Source organism: Anoplopoma fimbria, chromosome 24, assembly GCF_027596085.1.
Source record: "Anoplopoma fimbria isolate UVic2021 breed Golden Eagle Sablefish chromosome 24, Afim_UVic_2022, whole genome shotgun sequence".
Lineage (NCBI taxonomy): Eukaryota > Metazoa > Chordata > Actinopteri > Perciformes > Anoplopomatidae > Anoplopoma > Anoplopoma fimbria.
Window position 1 is genome coordinate 25,011,987 of NC_072472.1, and position 27,356 is coordinate 25,039,342.

Below are 27,356 nucleotides of genomic sequence, written 5' to 3' on the forward strand. Positions count from 1 at the left end.
GGGGGGGGGAGGGGGTGTTAAACAAATCAACTACAGCTGTGTTGGATCTGCAGGAACCTGGTCAAAGAGGGCTTGAGCCTTAAGGAGGCTGTGCGAGGAAATGAAAGGGCGTGGACTTTGTGAACCACTACGAAAATACTACTGAATGCAGCAACCTGGTACATCTGTGAAATGTTGAGCCCAGTCCCTGAACTGAGCTGACTCCAACCGACGGCAGGAACAAACGACAGAGGAGAGAGAGTTGCTGCTGTGCTGTGTGGTCATCCGCACGACCATCACTTCAGAGGGAAGAGTATGCCATTGATTGCACATGTTTTTGTCTCTGTTTTTGTAGGTCACATGACATATCTTTTTTGAAATTAAATGGAAAGAGTAATTGCTGTTTATAAGAATGACTTTTTTTGGTTTAAATCTTTTTTTTTTTTTATAAATGTTTTAACTTTTGATCATAGATAGATGTGGTCTCATACACACTAACCATAGACAGTACTATGTCCTTCACACTGTAACTAACAGCTTGTCAATGCTGCCACCTTAACTCACCGTATGTTTTCACAAAAGCATTAATTTCCCCTTAGCTTTCAACCACTCATAAGGAATCAGGAAAAGTACAGGTGCCATTGTCTGTTCAGCTTATGGGTTTCCACTATCCACCCCTTTTCCCTGTGTATTTTCAGTCATTCTGCACTTTGGATTCATTTATGAGGAATAACAAGAAGGAAACACTGGCAACTTATGTAGGGGAAGAAACTAACTCCATGTACATGTATTCCCTAGAAATGTGTAACGTTACCTCACAGTGGAAATTTCTCCTTAAATTAATAAATAAAAACAATTGCCCCGAAGTAAATGATGGTCTGTGTTATGTTTACAGGACAGACTGTTATTTGTAGAAGTCCTAAGCTGTGGACTTTGTGACAGTCTTTTATTACACCTCGCATGACATGGCATAGAATTGCATGACCTGTGTGTTCACCATCGGCGTATATCGTCTTTATCAGCAGTGCCCTGTTGCAATTGACCTAATAAATGAGTCAGCCACAAGGAATTGGTCCACAGTGTTTTATGTTTTTAACAGAAGTGGATCAGCTGTATGAACTGTAAACAAATTACTTTATCATTTTATTGGCTAATATGTAAGTACTAAATCTAAGTACAATACCTTATCCCAGATGTATTAACACTCATACTTGCATCAGCAGACATGGCCAAGAGATGGCACCCTTAGCAAAGTTGAGTACTCACAAATGAGCACATTGAAATGTGTGTGTGAAGCCCTAAGCAGCACTCATTTGTCATTTGGTGCTCTGTCCCAACAGCAGAAGTGTTGGCTGGATATCAAAGATGTACACAACACTAAACAGATTATAAACGCAACAATCTTTTCACACTTAAAATTCGCAAAACATTTAGAAAATCTCAAATTTGCACCAACAAATTGAATGAATAGGCTCACAAAAATGGCCATTTCAATATATATGCGTGGCAGATATGCAGCAACACACTTAACTATCGTGTAGGTAATTTTTGTAGTAAGCGTGCTTAAAGTTTGTTGAAGATTTAAAACTAACGGCAAACAATAATTAGTGATTAACTTGCCACTCTTGGAAAAGCTCAGAGCCATCACAGGTTTGTCTGAATAGGAGGTTTTTCAGGTAGCTGGATGTCGGAGCTGATGACAGCAATGCCTGGTTGTGTTTCTCCTCCTCCCCTCTCATAGTACGCCATTTTTGACTTTTCATTCAGCGCGTATGGTGTGACGGACAGCTTCAGTTTCTGTAGGAGAAATGCACCAATAGTATTATCACATAGTTTGACATGGCAACTCATGCAGGTGGGTACTACTGTACCTCCAATGTTTTGACTGGAGAGAAAAAAAGCAAAATGTGTGTCACCTGCATGAGTGAGCCAGGAAGAACCCACAACGTGTGAACAGCACCCAAAGGAATCCAGATGATGGAGCCCATGGCGATGACCCAGCCGACCCCTTGAGCCCAGGGAGGGAAGACATAGTCCCCATAGCGGGCTGGTTTAAACTGGATGATGGAGAAAATCAGGATAACCTGCCCCAAAGAAGAAACATGTAATGGGACACTTTTAGATGGATCTCTGTTTTGGCTCAGGGGCAGAAAAAAAACATCTAAAGTCTAAAACATGTGGACTTACGGTGATCAGCACAGGAGCAATTATTAGCCAACAGAGTCTGAAGAAGATGTTTGGTCTTTTTCCAGTCATCTCCTGAAGGTTGTCTGAAAGTCGATTCACTCCTGCGCATGGAGAGCTGCTTCAGTCAACAGCCATGCACATTGTGTTTGCATGTTTTCAGACCTTTTACAAAATTTAGCATTGAGAATGATAGTCTACATAAAGCCTTAAAAATATGTGTCTACTTTTGGAACACACTACATTAACTGGCCAATGAAAAACAGAAACACAACATTTGCTCACCATAACTCCAACAGATGGCTATAACTTCAAAGAATGCAAGGAACATGATGGACACTATGGCAGTGTAATGGTCCATGAGCTGGAACACATAGATGCCCACCTGAAAAGAGACACGCTCTTTAGGACTGCGCGGTAATTGATACACTTTGGTTAGAGCTCATCCATTAAATCACAGTCCGTACCTGCATGACACAGGGGATCCCCAGAACGCAAGCTGCACCACAAATAGCAAGAACAAACAGCTCCTTCCTCTTGAAAAATGTAATCAGTTGTTGATAATATTCGTCCATTAGACTGGTCACCATCACTTCAACCATTGCAAACTGACGATAAAAGAAAAAAAGTTACCTTGCACTACTGTAGGATTGCTGCATACAATCTTACTATTATCACTGAAGTGGTACTGTTTTTAACCCCTTTAACTACCTCGCTGTCCAGTCCGAGGCAAAGCAGCATGAAGAAGAACATCACGGCCCAGAGCTGAGACACTGGCATGTTGGCAAAGGCTTGTGGGTAAACAATAAAAACCAATCCTGGACCTGAATGCAACAAACGCATAAGAAGATAGTGTAGCTTTGCTGATTGGCAAAAGTAAAAAGTAAATTATGAAAATTAGAATGGAAACAGCAATGTATGGATTGCAGCGCTTTTTTTTTTAAGCTTTGCTTTGCAAGATACTGATTTATTTCACTGCAAACCCTCTCAAAGGAAAAGCATTATTTTCTCTCTTTCTTTTTTAAAAAAACTTTCTATGAGTTATTACCCAGCCACACTCACAATATTATTGGGGAAAAGGAAACAAACCAATTTTTCACTTGTTCTGATTTCTTACCATCCACGGCCAAATCGCTGACAGGGATGCCCTGCAGATAGGACATGTATCCAAAAGCTGAGAAAATGACAAAACCTGCCAGGATGCTGGTGACGGAGTTGATGATGGCTATAGTCAGGGTGTCCCTGTGGGGAAAGCAGATGTTTTTTTATATTATTTTCTTACTGCTCAGTGATCATTGTTGTCACTGCTGATGGTAAATACTGAGTGTATGAGGATTTTTGTCTTATTACTTCAGCACGTTGTTGTTGAAGGAGTTGTAGCTAGACATGGCCAAGAGGGAGCCAAAACCAATGCCGATGGAGTTGAAGATCTGAGCTGCAGCATTCACCCACACCTGAAACCCCCACCATCAATGCAGGTTATTACCCATTACCAATCTACCTGCTCTCTCTCATGTTTCAGACAGAAGCAGCAGATCTCCAGTTCCTCTTCTGATTCTTCCTTCTTACCTCCACTGACAGCAGCTTGTCCCACACTGGCACGATGAAGAAGGATATTCCATCTATTGCTCCAGGAAGCTGCGCATTATTGATCAGCAGGGCGATCAGGATAACATACGGAAATAGAGCCGTGAAGTACACCACCTGAAAGCAGAGGCAAACAGTGGTTGTTAGTCACTGACTGTCTCCTTGTCTCTGTCCTAAGTTCTCTCTCTAGTTTCACTCACCTTGCCCGTTGATTTCACCCCCTTAAAGATGCAAAAGTAAATGACGATCCAAGCCAGAATGAGAATGAGCAAAAGCTCCCAGCGGACCACTCCCGCTTCATCCACTCCACTAGTTTGCTCCAGCATCTTATATCTTCAAAGAAACCACAAAAAGAGATAAAAGACTATTACTTAATTCTGACATTAAGCATAAAAACTGAACACACTTGACTTACCATACTATTTGTGTTCCCTGTAAGTGTTTATTTACCATAATATGCCAGTTTATATATGGTGGCCAGAAACCTTTCTATTGCACGAAGATGCAAATAGTTATGTGATCAGATGGTGAGTTATTGTGACCTGAAGTGGGAAATTCTGATTTCACAGATGAAATAAGGAAACATTTCAATATGGATTTGCATTTTAGAAGTGGAAGCTTTCAGTTGGTTGAATTGTGCTTTGCATTGATAAAGAAAACAGCTACCATACATATTATAAACAGTTCATGCCAACACGTTCAGATGAGAAGGCCGTATCTCTGTAGACCATTTTTCACATCTCTGCTCGCCTACACTGCATGTGAAATCTTGTGGAAATAATTCTGTAAAACCAGTTGCTTGGTGCAAAACCTACATTCCATTCCAACATTTATCCACTAAACAAGTTAATGAGTAAACCACCGCTGAAGAAGAGTAAACATATGAAATGAGACGAGTGATGAAGCTCAACTTTAAAAGTGACGTAAAACTTCCTTAAGATAGCATCAGTTTTGCTCTTATCACTAACCTTGGCTTCGTCTTCACCTCACATGACTAATGCATTCTATGCATCAAAATACTTGGTTCACCTCTGACATAGTCAGCAGAGTTAGAGCTGTGTAAGCAGTCCAGCCTCTACGGGGGTTTTGTAATTCCACTGCAATCTAATCATTATCTAGTCCAGTTTCACAATTCTGAGAAACCAGCGCTGGTTTCTCCCACACACAGTGAAAGCATACTTGAAGAACTCCTGGCTGGCTGTGGAGGAGAAGTTGCTGTTGGTGGCGTTGTTGGAACAGTTAGGGGTGTTCCAGGTGTTGTTGCAGTTCTGCCAGGGCAGCGGTGATTGGAAGGAGCTGAAGAGATAATAAAGGGCCCAAGTGATGACCAGATTGTAGTAGATACACATGATGAAGGAGATGGCCACTGATGCTATGCCCACTCCTGAGGACAGACAAAATGTATTGTCAAAATAGAGTCAGTTTTTTCAGTTTGGATCTCTTTCAGTGAGTGGGGAAATTAATTTACGCCACAGAGCACCTTTTAAGAGTGGGCAGACGTTGGCCAGAGCGTGGACAGGCCCTCTCCTCGTGTACTGACCCACAGTCAGCTCCATGTAGAGCAGGGGGATCCCCAACACCACCAGCATGAGCAGGTACGGCACCAGAAAGGCCCCTGATGGGAAGTCATGGCAGGTCCACTGTCATACACATTCTGCTGGCAAAGGTTTCCACTGCCCCTATTTTATGGTATGAACTAATATTTAACTATTGTGAAAGTCATCCTGGTCTGGCAGTTTCCTCCATACATCCTGGATCAGGTGAAGTATCCCTCCACAACATGTTAAATCTGTTTTTGTAATGTAAATAAATATCCTTCCAACTGTACATACATGGTTTCAGAGAACAGAGAGAACTTTTAACATATATTCTCACATGAAATGCACACTAAGGTTAGTTCATAACAGGACAAAGTGTCTGAAGTAGGGCTCAGCAGCAGCACAGTTTGTTAACTTATTTAGCCGGTTATATGACTCAGTATATACAAGCACAGAGGGTGGTCTCACCTCCTCCACTCCTGTAGCAGAGATAAGGGAACCTCCAAACATTGCCCAGACCCACAGCACAGCCGATCCCAGCCAGGGTGAACTCTATCTGCCTGCTCCATGTTGGTCTGCTGAGCTGTTGCTCCATGTCTGCTCCCCCGTGTAGCCGCTGTCGCTTGTCTGGGCCCAAGCTCCAAGGAAAAAGGTTTGCTGGGATTTAAGTGACTCGGGGTGATATAACCTTCCCTTTTATTATCCTTAATGATTAGCTTAGCAGAAGCACTGCAGCAGCTCTGAGGCTCACAAAGAGGGATATGGTGGCATAAACTCATCAGATTTGTGGTTTTGAGTGAAAGGTACAAGGGTTAAGGATTTTTTTTTTTGAAAACATGATTGTTTAAAATCAGTCTTTTTTTTTTTAATATTATTTGGTCACAAGTGATCAGAGCACATTTTGCTTTGCACTTAACATGTGTGTTTTTAAACAATGTCTTGATATTAATATTTCATACAGACAATAATACTTACTCTGTTGAAGGCCAAACAAATCATTTTACTGGAGTTACCTCGTCAAGCTGGATTGTTTTTCTTTTTTTACATTCACTGTTTGATAAAAGTGGAAATTCTGAATGTTGCATTAACAACACATACAACCTTTTGTATTTTAAAGATGTTTAACAATTATCATCTCTCAGAAGCTCTGTCCAAAAAAGAGGGACATTAACTATTGAATCGTTTTCTTAATCATACATTATTACTTTTAATAATTATAACATTTCATGGATTCCTCAAGCTCTACCTCTGTAACATCAATACCTTTACATCAATGAGAAATCTATAGTTCCCCGGTAAAGATGAAAGGAGATAGACATATCTTGTATGTCTTTTATGACTTGTATGTTTAACATGTGCAATATGCCCCCATGATATGAGTGACACGTGCTGTTACACAGATTTCAGATGGGTTCATCACAGTCAACAAACCACATGCCTGTAGCCATAATTACCTTCATGATAAGCAGAGATAGTGGCTCTTTGAATACGAAACCATAAATAAAAACAACAATCAACAGCACACAGCAGCTTTCCAGAGAGCTTTTATCAATGAGCCCTCTCTGTTTGCACTTTGCAATTAGGCTCCTGTCCCAGTTGGATATTAATTGATTTCCTGTTTTGTCCAATTTCAATTCATGTGAGATCAATATTTTCTTCATGCTGACATTTTAGAGAAAACATTTACACTATTTTAGCAAATGGGGTAATAAATAGTATCAGGTGAACGCCTTATAAGATGTCGTCTTTCAAAGGGAAGTCAACTGATTGGATTTTATTTTAATGTTCTGCTGACAACCGATTTAATATATACAGAGATTTTTTGGGTAAGCTTGAAAGCCACCCAAAAGAACCATCACCTAGGGAGTTAGGTTAAAGAGGAAACAACAGCTAACAAAGAACAGCAAAGACTGCAGCAGAGAGTATGTAGTGGTGGTCATCACAGGTTGCCAAACATGCCCTCAGTCTTTGTGCCGCTGCCAAAGCCAACTCTGCTGAAAAGGAGGAACGTGGTGCAGCAAAAAAATAATAAACCTGGAGTACTGATGAGAGGCAGGGGATAAAAGTAAAGCAGCGGGTAAGTGTGATGATTGTGACATCAGATAGGGGGGACATTCTGTAATCCACCTCCTGTGACGAGTTCATGACCAGCTCGTATCCATTCTCAAACTAAACAATCTGCAATACTCAGACTTAATGTGTTCAGCAGTACAGATAAACTGGCCCTTTGGAAGTCCTAGAGAATACCATGATGTCGGCCATCAAACAGCTGCAGGTCTGGCCCATTCAGACATGTGCCGTAAAAAGTCTAAAAAGTCAAGAGAGTTCTCATCAGGTTTGAGCAACATAGAGTGTCCGTAACCGTGAATGTCCTTTCATAATATCTAAAGAAAACCCTGATTTTAACATCTGGACAATATGAGGAAAGGTAGAAAACTCAAAAAATGTTGGTCATGGTGGCACTTAGGTGGTTTGTATTTGTGGACCCACCTGTTGGAAAAAGTGGGCTCATCAGACTTATGGCTGGCATCTGAGAGGGTGGGGGTTGAATAAGATAAGATAAGATAATCCTTTATTAGTCCCGCAGCGGGGAAATTTGCAATGACAATGAATGTTGAATGACAATCAGTGCACTCGTTTGGCAATTTTCATTCTTTAATGCTTTACTCCAGTGCAAGGTTAAACTTGTGTGAAGAGAGGATGTTGAATCAAGATGTTTGGTTACTGTCCATCAGTGTAGTAATGTTGCCTTCCTAGCAAGTGTCAACACGGTTGTTCTTGAGGACCCTCAACACCACCCTCATCAGGGCCCTTATGAGAGATCAGGACTCCAACAGCACACAGGCCGCCCTGTAGACAAAGCCGTATTTAATTCTATTTCACCTTTGGGAATGTTCGTGAAGGCAGCTTTTGAGGTATTGCGACAACCTTGCTAGAGGCTGTGGTGTGGAATATTTACATGCTGGTTGTGGAGACCCAGTACGGGTTGCGGTCCTAGTTCTAGCCCCAGTGTGCTCCCCACTCTTGGAGCATGTCTTATCTTTTAGTATTGCCACAAAAGCACTTACACATCCAACTGTCTGCCTCATGGAAAACATGACAACATCACAAGGGCTCAGGTTTGGAGTAGATGATAACACTAAATGCACCAACATAGGGCATCTTGAGCTCAATGAAGCTTAGAGAATCAAAAAATAAGATGCCATCATGAAATGGTGATGATTTTCAATTCAATATGTGGAATTATGAAACATTAAAGAAAAGATGTACTGTCTGTCACTGAGGGAGCATTGTTTGGGTTCTAGTGGGAAGATATTTGCCTACGGCCACAAATGAGCTATCATTAAACATCGTCTGACTGGTAGAAACCAATCCAGTGGTTTGACTTTGCTAAGGTCAGGAGTCTATATGTGGGCCAGGTTTGTGATTTCCGTGGATTTACCACCCCACAGTGTTTAACAGCAAGTGTATCATGCATACAAAGGCAACTGCTAACATGCAATTAGTGGCGTTAACTCAAGTTTTGGAATTCCCTGGAAAGTAGTCATGCAGGTCTACTCTGATTATAGCGTTGACAAAGTCCTAGCTCTCCAGGACACCAAAATGTGCAATGCCTTTTATGCAGGACAGCCCAATAAATGTTTTAGTAATAAAGGTCAAATTGTGTAAGATTGTGATTGGGCACTGATTTGATAAGGATCCATGCTCTTACTCAGACCGGATTATGCTTATACTGCTCAGGGAAATACAAACAGAATCCAAGCTGCTTGGTGTAATGGAGAATTGAGAAACAGGAGAAAGGATGAGTTTCCATTAAAGCACAACTCTTAAGTATCACACGTCCTACAGTAGGCTATGACAACAATCTGAACATTATACCAGATGAAGTAAATACTAGGTCACTCTGGCTGAGTAGGTGTCGATAGAGGGACATGACTGATGATTCGTGTTTCGGTTACTTTCGTGAGAAGAGACTCAAACAACCACGCCTTTCTGTTATTATGGCATCGTATTCCTCTCGGTGGAGGAGGGCCGGGTGGAGGGGAGGGGTATCTGACCAGCTCAGTCAAGAGGCGGTGGAACGAGCACCGGAGTACCGGGGTAGCCTTCCAGAATACATTCAGAACCATTCCTTAAACCCGGGTTCATCAACGGTGCTTTTATTCTGAAGGCTGTAAGCGGAAGCGCTACATCGTAATACGGTCGACGTGACGCAGACACTGCTCGACTCCTTCCTGTTGGGAAACAAACCATCGATAATTGAGAGCTAGTAGAGGAAAAAAACCAGATAAAACATTGTTTAAAAGTGACATTTGTTTTGTAGGCGTCGAGTGGGTTTGGATACGAGCTTTTTATTCGACCGGAAACATGGGGAACTGCCACACCGTCGGACCCAACGAGGCCCTGGTGGTTTCAGGTAACGAGGCGAGGAGACGAGGGGACGAGGTCCTCGTTTAAAGAAAACACGGGGACACTATGCAAACACTCTGCTGACCTTCAGCTACGTGTAACCTTCATGCACTAAATACACATTAGTTATCTACGTGTAACCAACATAACGAGCCGTCTGTAGCAGTGGATCGGTCCGGACCCTCCCCGAGACTCTCCCTAAACATGACGTGTTTTACGTTATAAAGCTTCGTTTATACGTTTATCTAAATATGTTCATGTTGGGTTCTCATGGTACATCCACCTGTGTTCTCTGTGGTTCTGTGGTGTGATACTGGCTGTGATGTCTCCGTGTGATTGGTCGTTGGATCTAACGGGGTCTGGTTTCGCATCTTATTTGTGTGTCTAAGCGCAGTGTTGGCTCAGGATCTGCTCTTACACTGTTGTTGTGTTACTGATGGTAGCAGTGAGTGTTAGGGTAGAGGATAGAGGATAGATGTTAGAGGATAGAGGATGATAGAGGATAGATGAGAGGATAGATTAGATGATAGAGGATAGAGGATAGAGGATACATGATAGAGATAGATAGGAAACTGGGATTGTGATGTATTGATGTCTGTAGTGTTGGCAGAACATGGTGGCTCTCTGTCGCAGACGGAATAGAACATTAATTAAATTACAGGGGAAACTGATGTTTCTCAGACCTGAAACAGAACACACAAAACCTGTATTCATCTCAGGCCCCATATAAAGACTCAGAGGCCAGATTCCCTTTGTGTTCAAGTTTTGGTTCCACAGACATGACATTGGATTTTCTTTTAGTCAAAATTCAGGCAAGAGTCAGACAACAAGTGATCACAGCACTTCTATGTAGTGTGTCACTTATTCCAATGCTCTCAAGTTATAGTAATATTATGTGGTTGCATTCTCTATTGATCCGAGATGGATCCCTAAATGGACATTAGACTGTTAGGAATGACTGACCTTTTAATTCTTTTTGAAAATCTGAATTTATAAAGGTGGGATGGGCGTAGTGCATGAAATATTTCGAGCACGCTTCTGTGCATCTGTCAGGGCAGTTTTCCTGTTTAATCCACTTGTGATGAAGAAAAAAGAGAAACAGCTTTGGGATTTTCCATTGTGAGAAAACTTTTTATGAGAGTGTCTGTCGTCACACATAGTGGAATTAGGAGCAGAGATTCAGTGGGCGTGAGTTGCACTTCCTGATTCAAAGACAGATTCATTTTGGAAATGTAAAAAGTAATGATTGTATTTTTTTTTCAAGATTGGGTGCCAAAGCACAATTTCCTTTTTGGTCAAAGGAAGAAAACATCACCTTATCAACAAGTAAAAGCTTACGGTATATCTGTTTGAGAACAAAACCCTGCTTCAAGGAAAGGTTGATGACAGGATTTTTTTTTAGCTTATTCTAATTCTCATTCATCCACATGAAGCCCCTCCCCCGTCCACGTTGGTGTGAATGCAGACAGGAATCTCAGATATGTTGGGGGAAGGCTGAGGTTATTATGGCGCGTTGCTCCAATAGGTCCTCTGCCTGTCACTACTTTAGTTGGCAATGGCATTTGGCACAAGCCAGGTGGGTTTTAATAGTAAAAGCCTGCCCCAACCACATTCCCTTATTAAAACAGCACTTCTAATCTGTATTAGATTATGTTGTAACAGAGTATGTCCAAAAATCTCTAGCCATGGACTAGCCTAGACATTCTTCTCGTGGTCAGTTTCTGGTTCAAAGTTTCAAGAACTCAAAAGTTAAGGACAAAATTTAAAGCACAATTAAGGAAAGTAGGTTAGATTGATTTAAAAAGTCAGTATCAATATTTTTGAGCAAAACATGTTACGTTTTCTCCTATACTGAATTGTTTGATGCAGGGCAGGCCGAGGGGAATGTCGCAACACAACACCAGACCGACTAGCTCAGTCAGTCATCATTTTGAGTTCAAGTTGAGAGTATTGCTTAGTTTTCCAAGTAATCTGCATCCGTTTTCCTGCTCTGCACATTTTGTTACTGTTTCCTGTGGGTCATTGTCCAATCACACCAGGATGTTGTGCATTATTTATATATTGTGAAACGTAAGAGTGCCTCTGTGAGATTTCTCTTAATAGACTTGACATTTTATAATGTGAACATAAAATAAGTCCTTTAACCATAACCCTGTTGATAGAAACGGTGAAGTGTGTGTGTGTGTGTGTGTGTGTGTGTGTGTGTGTGTGTGTGTGTGTGTGTGTGTGTGTGTGTGTGTGTGTGTGTGTGTGTGTGTGTGTGTGTGTGTGCGTGTGCGTGTGTGCGTGTGTGTGAATATGTCGGTTGATGGGGGAGTATGTGTTAGTAAAGATAGTCCAGCCCCTCCCTGTCTGTCAGTTAACATGAGGCAGCTGGGAATGTCACACTAAACAGTCCAGATTAAGTGATCTGACTGAGGCCAGTGACTGGGACTACTATGTGTGTCCTTGTATCTAACTTACATCTGGGGAGGCATCACATTCGTTAACACACTACTGTTACTATAAACAATTTTCTACTGTTATCGTGATGTATGTGTTGGAAAAAATGTTTCGAAATGTAATCACATGGACTAGAAAAAATGATTATTGCTGTTGTCACACAGTAAATCACATTAAAACCAGCGTTGTGTTTGAGTGGGAAAGTAACGTAGAATCAAAAGATTGAACGTGACGCCGGAAAGCAGGGAGGGGGTGCATGCAGTGTGACCACTGTGGTTGGAAGACGATGTGGTGCTTGTTTTTTTACGACTTTCTGAACAGCACATGATCATCTTCCTAAGACTTCCTCCTCTTAAGCACCCACAGACAATGGAAACTGGGTCATTTTCTGAAAGATCTTTCTCAGTACCTCAATGCTACTTTGGTTTAAAACCAAATCTGCTGCTCCAGTTACATATCGATCTATGTATCGTATGTATTATTTAAATGTATTCCTTCCAATGTACTGTATGAGTTTTAAGTGTTGTGTGTACATCCACGCATCACATGTGGATAATGTGTTAAATTCACTGCACACAGAATTATAATTATTTGCAAAAAGAGTCAGTTAGGTTTTGTTTTAACCTGCAATAACAGATTTTTTGCCACTAGCTGGCAGCGAAAACAAGTTGTGAATACAGCATTGACCTATCAACACCTTTTAAATTAATATGGTGGACTTGTTAGCAAACAATTATCATCACTAAACGTGCAAAATATCTGTTATATCCACTGTTAGCGGTCTAAACAATCTAAATCAAATTCCTGAGATAATTAATTTGAGCTGGTCACTTTTTTTACTGACTGTTATCAATTTCATCTGTTTTGTTCCATAGGTGGGTGCTGTGGCTCGGATCAGAAGACGTATGTCGTGGGAGGCTGGGCTTGGGCCTGGTGGCTCATCTCTGACATCCAGAGGTAAGACCGCTCTGCTCTGCCTCCAAACCAAAGAATAGGTTAAATGTCCTTTAGAGCCATAAAGCCTTGGATAGAACTTCACAGATTCAGTCAGGTAGCATTTAAGAGCAAAGGTATCTGCAGGTCCACACAACAGGTGTGGGGGTATTTGAGAAGAGGTCTAATCAGGCAGATTAACTGAAAACAGCTGTGTGGGTGAACAGTGGTTAGGCTTTTGTTAATCACAGACCTTGTTTCAGGCATCTAACCCAAAAAAATCATCATGAAGTCAATGGGTTTGCAAAAATTAATTTCTGAATTTTAAGAATTTCTGCAGCCCTTTATTGACCAGTTTGTCATTAAAGTTAGTTACAACATTGATAACACACAAATGAGCGACATAACGATGAAATTGTTGTTGTTTTGTTGACATTAAGATAATTTATCAAATATGCCCAATTTGTACTTAAACATTTAAGAAAAGTTATGTTACTTATGGTAAATTAAGGCATCAATATTAAAAAATAATGTTTTCTAAATGTGTAAACACTCTTCTGTCCGCTGCTTTTGAAAGCAGATCCAATGAATCAGCTTCCGAGGAAACATCGGCAAGATAAACAGATGGTACATAATGGCGAGGTCAACAAAAGTTAGAAGCATAATGTTTACAAAACTATACAAAAAAAAACAACTGTTGTCCGTGTAGTGTGTTAAACTCCCACACTGTCACTGAAGCACAGGCGTTAAAATGAACAAAAAATAATCTGCATGTGATTTTAATTTGATGATAAACAAATGGAATTTGTGCTTTGTTTCTCTGCCAGAGCTTAAAACCAAAATGCAAAATCTAAAACAAGTCTAGTCCAAATCAAAAGACAAAACCTGCAGCGGAAACACAGACACTCAAAATGAGATGGACTCTGTGTATTCTCAAACAGTCAGTTTGCTGTTTAACTCACTGTAAAGCTTAAAGCCACCTCCTCTAAAACAAGCCCATAAATCCATGTTGCTTTTGTTTGCAATTTAACTGTCTACAGAGTCTGGGCTGTCATGCGGCCATTTTCAGTGAGACTTTTTTATGTTTGAGGTATTACAAATTTAGACTGAACAGCCTCCAAACTAGATGTACCATCTGTAAAAGACAGCGTACAGTAATCCTAATGAACATGATCAAACTTGTGAAAATACTCCTCTCTGGAGCTCCCGGTTTAAATGGTGCATCATTTGGGGTTTGCATGTCTCTCTGTTTCTTTGCTAACCTGCTTTGCTTTGTCTGGTGTTGATCTCACCCCGTCTAAGCCCCAGTGTGTCTCCTTCAGGTTACCCATTTCCTATTAAGTGCTGCTCTTTGTCTTTAGTTGCTAGGAAACATAATGGTAGACCTTAACAATAAATAACAGTCGATGCTAGGCTGGATACATAAACCCCCATTTAGAGCCCCGGCTGTCCCAGGATTCATTTAAGTTTGGTCATGTGCAGTTTGGTCAACATTTCAGACGCTTTTCTTGGATGATAAGAAGAGGAGAGAGTAGCGGCCACTTCAGCTAAAAGCCTCGTGTGCATGAGGACTGCATTATAAAACTGGGGGGGAGGCAGTGTGGCTTCCCGCTTGTGATGCAGTAATCATGTTAATGTCCAGGCCTGTGACTCATTGATCCAATTCTCCTGGAAAGCAGGGGGAGGCGGAGCTGTTAACCAGAGAGTCGTCTCCTGCTCGTCGCTGCAATCCGCCTCCCATGTCTTCGACTCGGACAACAACCAGTCCGTGTCAGTATTTATTGTAAATAAGCAGCTCCGGCTGTTTTTTATGAGCGCCGAAACATAATCTTGCATAAACAATCCAGCCGGACTAGTGCTGAGGTGGAGGACAGTAATTGTTTGGGTAGTGTAATCGCAAGACAAATGTAATCCTTAAAAGAAGCACAGCTCAATAGGCCTTGCTCTTTGCCCCAGATTATTGAAACATTTATTAACAGACGGAGAAAAGAGAAACTGTGTTGTAACCGTGACGATCCGGGTTTTGTAAGAGGTGTCAGCAGCACCACATAATACATGAAACAGCCTCCGGGGCTAAAACCAGAAAAACAGGAGGTCCAGTTGTGTGTGTCCCCCCCCTCCCTCTTCCCTCTTTCTCTTGACCTTGGTTACTGACATTCCTAACAGCTGTTGTCCAACTTACTGTTTTGCCTCTGCTATTCCCGCCTGCCTGCCTGCGTAGAATGTCTCTGGAGGTTATGACCATCCTCTGTCGCTGCGAGAATATCGAAACTTCGGAGGGTGTTCCCCTGGATGTGACAGGGGTGGCTCAGGTAATGCACTTCAAAAGACGAAAAACAAAACAAAAAAACAGCAGTCGCTGGTGCTGGAGACCAAAGGAAGACCCAGGAAAATGGTTCAACTAACAAGCTAACCATGTCTATGTTGTTTGCCTTTCTCATCTTCATGGCTTTTTTCTTCTGCAGTGGAGGGGAGACAGTCAGCTGTCACTAACCTGGGCTTCGCAAATAAAGTTGAACTCTGAGTCACCTATGGCAACGGGGTCAATTAATGAAGGCTATAGAAATGGCAAAAAAAAAAGGATTTGAGGATCCCAATGTTAAATACATATTGAGTTATTTGAATAAAGATGCCTTTGAAAATAATTGTGGCAAAAAATCAAAATCCTACAAAGTTTGAATTGTGGGTAGCATCTCATTTGGCTCCGTTGTTCGTGATCTGGAGTCCTTGGGTGAATGGTTTCACTTTGTCCTGTTTTTTTTCCTTGTGTTCTGGACCTTCCCTTCATTTTGCTTTCCCTCCGAACATGTCAATTTTTATTTTTATTTTTTCCACGTTCTTCAACAGGATAACGCTTGAGATTATGACCCTGCAGCCGAAGTGTGAGGATGTAGAGACAGCGGAGGGTGTAGCTATTACTGTCACTGGGGTGGCTCAGGTAAATCACTACACTTTTCTGGGAATGCCAGTTCAGACTCCACTAACACCCCCCCTCCTCCTTTTCCCTGGCATCACACCATGATCACAGCACAGGTGGTGTTTCATACAGAGGGTTAAGATGCACACCTGTCTTTTTGATTAGGACACTGAGTCAGATGTATAAACAGAAATGTTGGGTCAAATTGTTGTCTGCATGATGTGCCCGCATATCGGGGCAGGACACACCTAGGTAAGCCTGCATTCAGACTGACCGTAGCACCGAGTCAAAAAAACGTAGACTCATTCATTTCAATGAGTACCACACAATCTACATAATTCAGTTGGCATTTCAACCCCAACTTCCTAATTTTTTATTAAATTGTCTCACGGGTCCCTGTAGCAGCACACCTTATGAAGCCCCTTGCATTTGGTTGACAGTCTGAACAGTCTGAACCTGGCCCTAGTGTGACAGGAGAAGGGGTCTGTGTAGAGCCTGCTGTGCATTTTAGTGTCAATCTCAATTTGTATTTGTTTTCATTGTGTCTGCTGTGTGGTTGTTTGATCCTGTTCAGTGCCAAAATTAACGTTATTTTAGGTCGGCAACATGAGATGTTAAAGAGAAAATCCACCTTAAAATAAACTTTACTTAAGTGTGCATGAAGTGTAACCTCTGCATCCAGATCTAAGTTTTCAGCATGAAGATATCAAAACTAGATACCTAACACTTATATTCGTTATTTATAGCAGTGTAACAAAATGATACAAAGTTCCTTAAAATCCAAACAAAGATTACAGTACCAGATTATTACAAGTAAACTCAAATCCAATAGTAAAAAAAAAAACTATGAAAAAAAAATACAAGAAGTCAGTTCATATTTGCTAGACAAGAATAATGGATGTTAAAGCCAGTAGGCATGGAGGAGATGAGAGCATTTGATAGATGAATGAAAATAAAAAGATTTTGCTTGCCTTAAGCAGTAATCAATGATCTGAACTAGGTTCAGCCATAGCAACCATAGCAACGCCGTAGGCCTGATCATGTGCAAAACATCTATCTAGTGTGGCAGTGATTGTGGTTCTCTCAGTGGTTGGGGAAGTACAAAACTTACAGTCTCAGTATCTATGCCGGGGCGGTTGTCCCTTCAGTCAATCATAGTCTTTTTTGTTTATGGGGTGGATTTTCTCTTCTAGAACTTGTTCCATAATATTTTCTGCATTTCTGTTTGCATATGATATTCTGCTCATATTCATTTCCCTCTTTTTTTTGTTTTTATGTCTGCGTGCCAGTATTTCCTTTTGTGTCTCAAAAGAAGATGCCTCATTATCAGTTCTGCCTTTTAAAACCACAGTCATGCCAATGTTCCTCTCCTCTGTGTTTTTCCTACATGCATGCCGACAATGAGCCCACTGTTTGGGAAATGAGCAGCCCCTCACTCTCACACAGTTCACTTAACAGAGAGGCTCATCATGCCACTGTTTGATTGGTCCAACCTTAACCAAAAGCCATTGTGGAGCAAGTGTCCCATGGCAACAGGAGTAGTGTGTCCTTGATAAATTAAAGATACCACATGTTTAGAGTATGAGGGAGGCACCCAGCAGAATACATGTAAAGGAAACCAGAGCAGGATGCAAAAATCTAGGCCATGTTCTAAATAAGCGCAATTATTTAAAATTATCCTTCGAAGGATCTTGCAAATCTATCGCCGTAAAAAATAAATGTTTGGCCTTATAGGAACAACATGAGTTGAGGAAATATTTGTCATGAGAAGTTTAGATGCCATTCTATTCCATCCCATTTCCTGTGCTTGTGCTTTTATTATTTGTCTATCGTGAAGGAGCTGTGTGTTTGGAGGAGGCAGGAGGAAGGGTGGTGTCACGAGGGGAATGGGAGTGGGGAGGGCAGGGTTGGAGTAGGAGGTTAAGGTTTAAGTACGAGAGAGTAGCGTAGCTTTGTTCCGGTGTCGGCCGCGGCACGGCTCCCCCTGCTGTCTGTCTGTGTGTGGTGGTGTGGCTGGCTTGCAGCCTTTCTCTGTTTTCAGGCGTGTGTTTCCTTGGAATGACGTCCATCTTGACTTTGTGTTGCCCTCATTCCTGGTATGAGTGCATGTTGCAAAACAAAGCCATGTGCAGACCTCTCGCCTAAGGACCCAGCTCACTCTCTCTTTTCTTCCAGCTCCAGTGGAGTGCAATATCACCCAAAACCTTGTGTCTTACTCCATCTGTTTTTTGATTTCCTGACTGTACAAGCAACGTCTCTTACTGTCACTGAATGTCTTTTTGTATCTTGTGAACCTCAGGTCATTGCCATTGATTTTTCTTTTGTTTCATTTTATGTAAATTATCCCACTGATTATTATTTATTTTTTCATTTATTGCCCTCAGCTTTGTTTTTTGACCTTGTATCACAGAACATACTGTAGATTCCCTGAATTGGGATTCTCACTGCATTACCATGAGTCTATTTTAGATGTTGGGATTTTCTTTAGTGTAATTATCATGTGATATTAAGACTACGTTAACAGTGAATATATTTTTGCATTGTGAAGGTTTATTTTACATACATGCTTTGCTTGTCATCATAAGCCCTAAGGTCACAATATCTGCATTTTCTGCTATTGATCACAAATGTGAATCACTAAATAGCTTAATACTGACACTTAGATCTGTCTGCACTTTTAAAGTCCAGGCACACAAACTGTGTGACTATAGTCACTATGTTATGATAATGTATTTATTCAAGATAAGGACAAAAAGATGATGCTATCTACATGCATAGCTAATATGCATAGCTAAAATATGGTGTATAAAAAATAAAACAATGAAGCCGCATTTAGATATTATTTTGCACATGTCGTTTGGGTTTTTAAGAAAATTGAACATTAATGAATTATTATTATTATTATTATTATTATATTATTATCCATATAGAATTGGCCAGGATTTTTTTTAAGCCTTTCTTAATCAGCCCTGAGTGTTATTCACCCTTCCATCCAGCCCCAGGATGTTGATTTAGTGTTTATAGTACCGTTTTCCTATAAAAGTAAGAATTAAAGCAGTTCATCACTACACAGCCAAATCATTAACAAGGATGCATGACCATAAATTTGATGCACTTCCACCCAAACATCTTAAAAACAACCCAGCCTTTTTTTTTTTTTTTTCATCTATAATGCATTGCAGACTTTTCTTAAATTCTGTTTGCGTGTTGATTTCCCATGCTTCATGTTATGCACTCAAATATATGATGTGTGGTTAGTGATCATAGAGAAAAGGATTGTTAGATGATACCACTAAAGCTAGTATGGGGTCATGTTTTCATGTGTGCCACACCCATGTGCTGCCTGTATTTGTGCTTGTGCTTGTGGATGTGTGTTCAGCTGACGCTCTTTGTCTATGTTGGCACCAGGTGAAGGTGATGACAGAAAATGAGCTGTTGGGTTATGCCTGCGAACAGTTCCTGGGGAAGTCTGTCGTTGAGATCAAGAGTGTCATCCTGCAGACCCTTGAGGGTCACCTGCGCGCCATCCTTGGTGGGTAGTCTCTCCAAACGGCATTGTCATTGCTTGTTTTTGGTTTTGGTTTTTTTCAACAAACGTGGACAGTCCATGTAGTTTTTAAATTGTTGCTAATATTCAAGGAAGTAGAGACGGAAAGGGATTGAGTGAATCACAAACATGGTAGCTCCATCAGATCTTTTTTCTTCCTTTACCTTTTTAATTTATTTATTTCAACAATATCTTTGAGTAAAAACATCGGAACATTTCTTTTGCTCGTAGAAGAATATAAATGGCTGTCATAATTATCATGATTTTGATTGCTAAATAAGGATGCATTTTAATGGGTTCTAGTCATTTTTGTTCAGTATGAGATAAGAACCCCACTCTGATTTTGCACTCATAGAGTCACAGTGTGAAGCAGTTTTACCAGAAAGGTGGTTGTGGAGTAAAATGCGCCAATAGCCAAGAGCATTGGTTGATGACTCCGCTCTTCACAGTCTAATTTACATTCTGGTAAAATTTGGTTGACTTAAACACACACAATGAGTGTCAGCAGGTGTGTAGAGCAGATGTCAGCATGAACACTAACAATGATCCGGTGGCAAACAAGAACGAAAATTTGATCAAAGTGAGGAGACAGAGTGGCACTGAAGACGTACATTACATTAAATGAAATGGCAGTTGCTGCTTTTGTTTGTGTAAATAAATTATATTGCAAATGTATCATGTTACCTCCTCTGTGTCAGAGGAGCAGTTATTTTAAAACAGATAATTAGGCCGTTGTGCTCTCGACATAATGCCCGTATTTGTCAGTGTGCTCAATTTTACAATCATATTAATGGGAAGGCCCTAATGCTGTGTTCATCCTTTCAGGCACCCTAACTGTCGAGCAGATTTACCAAGACCGAGACAAATTTGCCTGTCTGGTTCGAGAGGTGGCATCACCAGATGTGGGCCGCATGGGCATCGAGATCCTCAGCTTCACAATCAAGGTAAAAGACATCGAGTTCACCTCGCACTGAATTTACCTTTTAAACATCTATATCCAATTTGAATTAGAACAATTTAATTTCTTACCATACTGTACCTCAACATTAATTTATCCTCCTGACAGGATGTGTATGATAAAGTGGATTACCTGAGCTCGCTGGGAAAAACTCAGACCGCTGCGGTACAGAGAGATGCAGACATCGGAGTGGCAGAGGCAGAGAGAGACGCTGGCATCAGGGTAAGAGGAGCTTTATTTATATTAAAACTACATTCAAGAGCAATTGGGAAAACAGCTATTCTCTAATTGTTCAATAGCTATTAGCTAAAAGCCATCACATAAATAAACCAACAAGCATACGTCTTTGTCAAATGCAATCTGTCTTTTACAGGAAGCTGAGTGTAAGAGGGAAATGATGGATGTCAAGTTCTTAGCTGACACAAAAATGGCCGACTCCAAACGAGAGCTGGAAATGCAAAAAGCTTCCTTTAACCAGGAAGTGAACACAAAGGTATTAGTTGTATGGTTTGGACTTGTTTTGAGCTGAATATTGTCAACAGTCAAACATTAGAGTGAAGTATTGATGAAAACCTCCGGCCTCCTAGAAAGCAGAGGCTCAGCTGGCGTACGAGCTGCAGGCGGCCAAAGAGCAGCAGAAGATCCGTCTGGAGGAGATTGAAATCGAGGTGGTGCAGAGGAAGAAGCAGATCGCCATTGAGGAGAAGGAGGTCATCCGCACTGACAAGGAGCTTGTCGCCACCGTGAAGAGACCTGCCGAGGCGGAAGCCTATAAGATGCAGCAGCTGGCTGAGGGACGGAAGTGAGTGGGTCGTACACAGACCGGCCTTCACCACACACTGCAAACATTCTCTCATCATTTTAAGTCTTAAAGTCTCCGTACTTGCTAATGATGTTGGGACATTTTACTTTAACCTTTTTTGAAACCTGTTAAAATTAGGAAGGAAAGACACAGTCCGTAAAAGTTCGGTTTGGAGGATTTGGCGGCACCTAGCGGGGTGGTCACAGATTGCAACCAATTGAAACTTCTCCCGTGTGCCAAGAGTGTAGTAGAACTAAGGTTGCCAACACAAAAACGCAATTGGTACTTCCTGTGTACCTCTAGACACATTAAATAGGCTGTAACTCCCTTTATAGAGCCAGTGTTTGGTTTGTCCGTTCTGGGCTACTGTAGAAACATTTAAGCCTGCTCCGTATGTAGATATAAAAGGCTCATTCAAGGTGATGAAAACACAATGTTTATTATCAGGTGATTACGCACTTTAGGGGAAATATATAACTATAACTATTTTATTTATTTATTTATTTGCTAACAGATGCCCCTACATGCAAAACACTGTTCCTTTAATCCAAATGTTGACAAATGGAGCCCCAACACCAGCAATTAAAACACATGATTTGAATGGGCTCTAGTCCTTCTAATACTAAGACAACAACTACATAATAATGTTTTTTTGATGGTTTTAAAGTTTGTTTACATCAGCACAAAGAACCTGCAAATCCATCTTGTATTTTCATATATGATTGCAGAACAGTACATGACTGACCGCTAATGACCGTAGAAGATAAACAGTCCTTTTTATGCTTACCTAACCCCGATCCCAGGATAAGGACTGTGCTGACGGCGCAGGCAGAGGCAGACAAGATCCGCCTCATCGGTGAAGCCGAGGCCTCCTCTATCGAAGCGGTGGGCAAGGCAGAGGCCGAGAAGATGAGGCTGAAGGCTGAAGCCTACCAGCAGTACGGCGAGGCAGCCAAGACGGCTCTGGTCCTGGAGGCTCTGCCCTTGGTCTGTGTTATTTATTTATGCACTGCTGGTTTTAAAAGAAGTCACCTACATTTGGGATGTTTGTTTTATTGGTTCGATCACCCAAATGTCTTCACCACTAATGGCACCAAAGTCATCCGTGTGTTCTTTAAACAGATTTTCTTCCCAAGTGAATTCAATTAAAGACATACTGTAAAAAGTATTCATCGGCAGTTCATTAAAACATGAACGTTTTTGGGGGTATTCTGAGGTTGGACTATATGTTTTATTCTCAAACATCAGCAAAATAGTCTTCACCATCAGATAAGTCCATTTTAAATCAGCTGCATTAACATGCCTAGCAGGCAAAAGCAAATTTTTGTTCACATTTAAGGTAACCCTTACAATTTCCCAACATGATGTTTGTTAAAGCACTGCACTGTTCAGAATGATCTATCAGACAGATGACTTTGGTATCAATATTTGAGTCGTAATGAGACAGAATGAATGGAATATGTTCATGTCAATTCCTGTCCTATATAGAATGTTTTGTCAGTGAAATAACAAGCGGATGCTCACTTGTGTTTTATCAGATTGCCAGTAAGGTGGCTGCACCCCTGTCCAAGACCAGCGAGATTGTCATCCTGAGTGGAGATGGCAGCCGCGTGACCGGAGAGGTGAACCGTCTATTAGCTGAACTCCCGGTGTCCGTCAACGCCCTCACTGGAGTGGATCTGACTAAGGTGAGAGTGCCACTGTTAGCCACAAGAGTTCATATTTTTCATCAGAACCCTCATGTTTTCTTCAGGGCCATCTGTATAGCTGTCTTATGATTGCAGGAAAGTGTAAGCTTGGGGTGTCTTGAGTGTTTGAACCACTTCAACAAAAAACAGAATATAAAACTGTTGTTTATCCATTTGGAATGGAATAAAACTTTACTACAACAGCTGACCAGAGGGCATTTCATAGAACACAAACACCAACGCAAACACTCAACAATGCTCCATCTTGCCAAGCTCGAGCCTCGATGTTGTTAGTTCCTCATTCACGTCTGCAGGGACTTTACAACAAAATAACACAATAAAGCAGTGCAGTTTGGGAGCCATGTGTAGAATTTTACCACCCACATATGAACACAGTTTAATAGTTCTGACAAAGAAAATGAAAATGGTATTGTGTAAATATGCAACACAGTCACCATAAAAACTTTATGAGGTGATAATATGCCAGTGTGGTTTGTTCAGCTGGGTCAGAGTAAGAAGAAACAAGCAGGTGTTGCGATTACATAGATGCTTCAACATTTCTTTTTCCAAAACACTTCTTATCACGACTCCTACAAATTTTGTCAACAATATATAACATATTTGGTTGAGCATTTAGTTATCCAGTTCTTGTTTGATGCACCAGTGAGACTATAATTGATAGTAGTTGTGTTTTAATGCATTGTGCAATTGCAATTTAACACGTGTACATCCTGACTTAGAGCTCAGAGTAATTCTGCAAAATAAGATGGCATACATTTGGTACAGAAACATGATAATAATATATAGTCATAACTCAAAATAACTGGTCATATGTTTGTGAATGTGTGACAGCACTGTGAGCTAGGCCCTTATGTGTATTACTCCCTGTTATAACATCTAATCCTCCTGTCCTCTGATCCTGCAGATCCCTCTGTTCCAGAAGATGATGAGCCCACAGTGCCAAACAGCCATCTGAAGAATCAGGCCAGAGAATCGTCACTCTGAATCCTTCGACATTTATCTGCCTCAAGCATGAGAGTTCTTTTTTTATTTTTGAGGAGTCAGCCTCTGACCCCTTATGCAACTGCCTTTGACCAGAAACACTTGATATCCACCAAGAAGTTTTTAAAAAACATATTTTTAAGAGGTTGTTTTATTTTCTAAAGGAAAAAAAAAAAATCTGGGGCCTTAACTTCCAAAGGACCAGACTATATGTATCTTCTGTTGTTTTTAGTTTTTAGACTCATTGATCTTTATCACACTGCTCTAGTGGATTTTAAGCTGATTTTATGCTGCACTCTAGTTCTGTCATCCAGAGCAGACTGGGTTGTTTTTGAGAGACAAAAGCCTGAGTTGGCCCACTTTGAATGTCGTGGTGTTAAACATTATATTTAGAAATATAAAAACACTGGAAACAATCCAAAACAATAAGACCAAATCTGAATATTGTTCTCTTAAGAGCTGCTTGAGTTTTGCCTGAAGTTTGGAGTGCACCTCCTCTCTGTCAGGTGTTATGGCATTTATTCACCTTGGGAGCAGAGTGTCCCACCTCCTGCCCCTCATCCTCAAACAGTGGTCAGAGCCCAGATAGTGAAGTAACTCCCAGTAGACTGAGCCCTGTGTGTGGAATAGTGCAGCTCTCATTTCCTCTTTGCTTTTAAAACAATTTTTCTTCTAGATTACTTAATTTTAACTCCGAGAACTCGATGGATTACCAAACCGCTGTTACACTTAACGCTCCCTAGATCTTAACCCACTGTGATTGTAGAATTTGCAGCATATTATAATATCGTTAACATATGAATCACTTGTCTGATCGTTCTTACCTCGCGGTACACCTTCATGTTGTCTTTTTGTTCTCATGTGCAGTGCCTGATCACCACTCAAGTGCCCAAACCTTAGGACAGTGGTTTGGATTTATGTCCGAGTACATTACTGTGTTAAAGATGGATGATGTTTTTAATATTGCTCCCTGTTCGCATAACATCTGCTTATACTAACAAGTATTTACTCTTCACTTTTGTCCCGTGTTTAGACACATAGGCAAATACAAACGCTAAGCAAACGTATAACAAGAAGCCATATTTAGAGAAGATTAGCCTTAAAATGATAATCCTGGACGCCTGCCAGGCCTACTGAACATTTATTTTTAACTAAGTAGCTCATGGTAGACGTTCAGGGTCTGAGCTTTAATTCATTTTATTACTCCTCTCTTTTCCTCCTACTCGGATGTGGTAGCGTGTTTTCTCCCATGTCGTTTGAAATGTTCACCCTTGCAGACTGTGTGCATATTTTGTAACCTTTTAAGAGTCTCTGCGGGGTCAAAGGTTGCCGCTGTGCTGCTTATCTGACCAAACCCAATCTGTGATGACAAAGCAGGAATTCGATGTTGAGATCAGTCGGTCGTCGACTCATTAAGTTGGAAGATAAGCATGTGCTCAGGTTGGAAACACGTGTGCGGTGTTTGTGCTCGGGAGATCTTCAGTTTGGTAAATGTAATGTAAAGCAGTTGGACCAATCACTTCTTTCTAAATCTAAGTGAAGCATAAAACTTTATTTTTTTCTTGATGATAAGGTCAATCGAATTACTACAGTAGACTGTTACAATCATTTAACTGTCCAAAGCCAGATGGCAAAAAAGTGTTCGATCCTCTCTTGTGACACAGTGTGCTACCGTTTTCAACCTCTAGATGGCAGGATCGTCACAGGATTTGTACCCATATTGAGTGACTCTTCAACATCATTGATTTTGTTGTTAGAAATTCCATCATTTTATTTTCATATCACACTTTTGCCACATCATTCAACCTGCCTGCAGTTAAGTAGTGCTGCCCTTTCTCCGTTTTGCGATTTGCCTTCTGGTTAAACGTGAATCATCATTAACCACTTTACAGAATCTGTGACCTTTTTAAATGTGTTGTTTTAATTTTGCCACTGATCGTTTTGAAGTTTTTACAATCAAACCATTTTCTTTACCTTCTGTGAATAAACACGAGGCTTGTGACTCGTTTGGTCTGAGCAAAATTTCATCTGTTTTTCTATTTTTTACATAAAAGTTACGATTCCCGCCAAATTCAAATGTGTTTCTGCAACTCTTTCACCGGCTGTTAATGTTGGGGAAATTGCTGCCTGGTTTGGCGCAGATACATAATACTTTTAACATGTAGACGTTCACCATGTGATTGGCAACATCTAAAATCAGTCATTAGCCAAGATCATCATGGTCTCATTTTCATGGAGCAGTTGCAGATTCGTCTGACAGTTTAAAAAGTGGCAACTCCCATGTTTTTGGTTTTTTTTACATATCTGAGAATAATCATCTGTGTTTGTTTCCAGACTGGCTGTAGGTTAACTCATCTAAATTGTATGGTTAAAAATTTGTAATGCTCCTTTGTAATGCTCCTTTTATTTAGGAAAGTAGATTTTGTTATTGTACACAGTGCCTTCGTTAGATAAGGAAGAGGCCATTCATACTAAAATGTGCAGTTTATCGGGAAAAGGGTGTATTATATCATGAATTTACTGTAAAACAATGACATGCTTATAAAACATCTGAACCTTATACATATATAGTGTTCGTCTGTCAGTTTTCTGTTTTCTGTTTTATGTACTTTACATTCTGTGATGCAAATGTACAAAAGAACACCCACATACATAAATACCTAGTTAAATATTAGATATAAATGTAGCATTTGATAGAGTCTACTTTGGAATCTGGACACCTCAAAGGGTTTCCATTCATTTTTTTGGCCATTATATTTTGTGCCAAAAATAAAGTTTCTCGATTTGCATTGTCTAATAAGAATAAAGGCAACTTCCTGTTGCTCAAAGTTAAATTTTGGAGGAGAACGTGATTAAAGACCAAACACTACACAGACCTACGCTTTAACTCGTCTTCACCCGAAACATGTTCATCTGTTGTCTGTCATGGGAATAATCTGTAATCTCTATGAAAGTTGTATTGTGGCTTCTCATGTTACACTGGCCTTTGTTAAACTGGTCGAGCATGGCATTTTCAAGCACGTCTTCATGTTGTTCTGTGTTGTGTGCCGCCCTATAATAAACATTATATCACTTCCTGTTGGGCTCGCTGTCTGTCTGTCTGTTTCAGAAATTTAAACTGAGAAGGCCTGCCTCCTTAGAAAAATCACAAAATACTGTATGTGTTCATGCAAAACAAACGCTGAGGCAGAGATGCAAAGCTTTAGGCCAGCAGGATCAGATGTGTCCTTCAGTAAGACAGACATCCTAATTATCAGAGAACACATCTTACTGTGCCACGTTTATATTCCTTAATCTCTGAATTCATAAATCATGCAGCCTCTTGCCAAAGAAGGAATGCAGTTGAGAATTATCTGGCTGGCTAGCACT

General features: G+C 40.7%; 2 protein-coding genes across 4 annotated transcripts; one reads left to right on the forward strand and one right to left on the reverse strand.

Annotated features, from left to right (window-relative positions):
• Positions 1-380: 380 nt before the first annotated feature.
• si:ch211-283g2.1 (sodium- and chloride-dependent GABA transporter ine) lies at positions 381-6,057 on the reverse strand. Of its 3 annotated transcripts, XM_054626454.1 has the most exons (13): positions 5,757-6,057; positions 5,231-5,365; positions 4,930-5,134; positions 3,951-4,083; positions 3,733-3,867; positions 3,514-3,617; positions 3,281-3,405; positions 2,875-2,987; positions 2,631-2,771; positions 2,449-2,548; positions 2,167-2,267; positions 1,896-2,063; positions 381-1,776 (listed from the first exon to the last, which is right to left on the reverse strand). In XM_054626454.1, the coding sequence occupies exons 1-13, from the start codon at positions 5,881-5,883 to the stop codon at positions 1,624-1,626; spliced, it is 1,740 nt and encodes a 579-aa protein (XP_054482429.1). In that variant the 5' UTR covers positions 5,884-6,057; the 3' UTR covers positions 381-1,623. The 3 variants fall into 3 exon arrangements, with proteins under 3 accessions (XP_054482429.1, XP_054482430.1, XP_054482431.1); XM_054626455.1 differs by lacking the exon at positions 2,631-2,771; XM_054626456.1 differs by lacking the exons at positions 4,930-5,134; positions 5,231-5,365; positions 5,757-6,057 and adding an exon at positions 4,719-4,922.
• A 3,385-nt stretch (positions 6,058-9,442) lies between these two features.
• Positions 9,443-27,064, forward strand: LOC129113966 (flotillin-2a). Its single transcript, XM_054626458.1, has 11 exons — positions 9,443-9,705; positions 13,016-13,097; positions 15,921-16,011; positions 19,399-19,522; positions 20,363-20,481; positions 20,604-20,717; positions 20,869-20,988; positions 21,083-21,297; positions 22,101-22,284; positions 22,836-22,985; positions 23,911-27,064. Exons 1-11 carry the CDS (start codon positions 9,657-9,659, stop codon positions 23,959-23,961), a joined length of 1,299 nt encoding a protein of 432 aa, XP_054482433.1. The 5' UTR covers positions 9,443-9,656; the 3' UTR covers positions 23,962-27,064.
• The last annotated feature ends 292 nt before the right edge of the window (positions 27,065-27,356 follow it).

Excerpts from the sequence above, each read along its gene's own strand:
- si:ch211-283g2.1 (XM_054626454.1), bottom strand. The coding sequence starts at position 5,883 with ATGGAGCAACAGCTCAGCAGACCAACATGGAGCAGGCAGATAGAGTTC. Across the intron at positions 2,988-3,280 it reads CAGCGATTTGGCCGTGGATG|GTCCAGGATTGGTTTTTATT; the intron begins GTAAGAAATCAG and ends TGTTGCATTCAG. Across the intron at positions 2,549-2,630 it reads GGATCCCCTGTGTCATGCAG|GTGGGCATCTATGTGTTCCA; the intron begins GTACGGACTGTG and ends GTCTCTTTTCAG.
- LOC129113966 (XM_054626458.1), top strand. The coding sequence starts at position 9,657 with ATGGGGAACTGCCACACCGTCGGACCCAACGAGGCCCTGGTGGTTTCA. Across the intron at positions 20,482-20,603 it reads TCCTCAGCTTCACAATCAAG|GATGTGTATGATAAAGTGGA; the intron begins GTAAAAGACATC and ends TCCTCCTGACAG. Across the intron at positions 21,298-22,100 it reads CAGCTGGCTGAGGGACGGAA|GATAAGGACTGTGCTGACGG; the intron begins GTGAGTGGGTCG and ends CCCCGATCCCAG.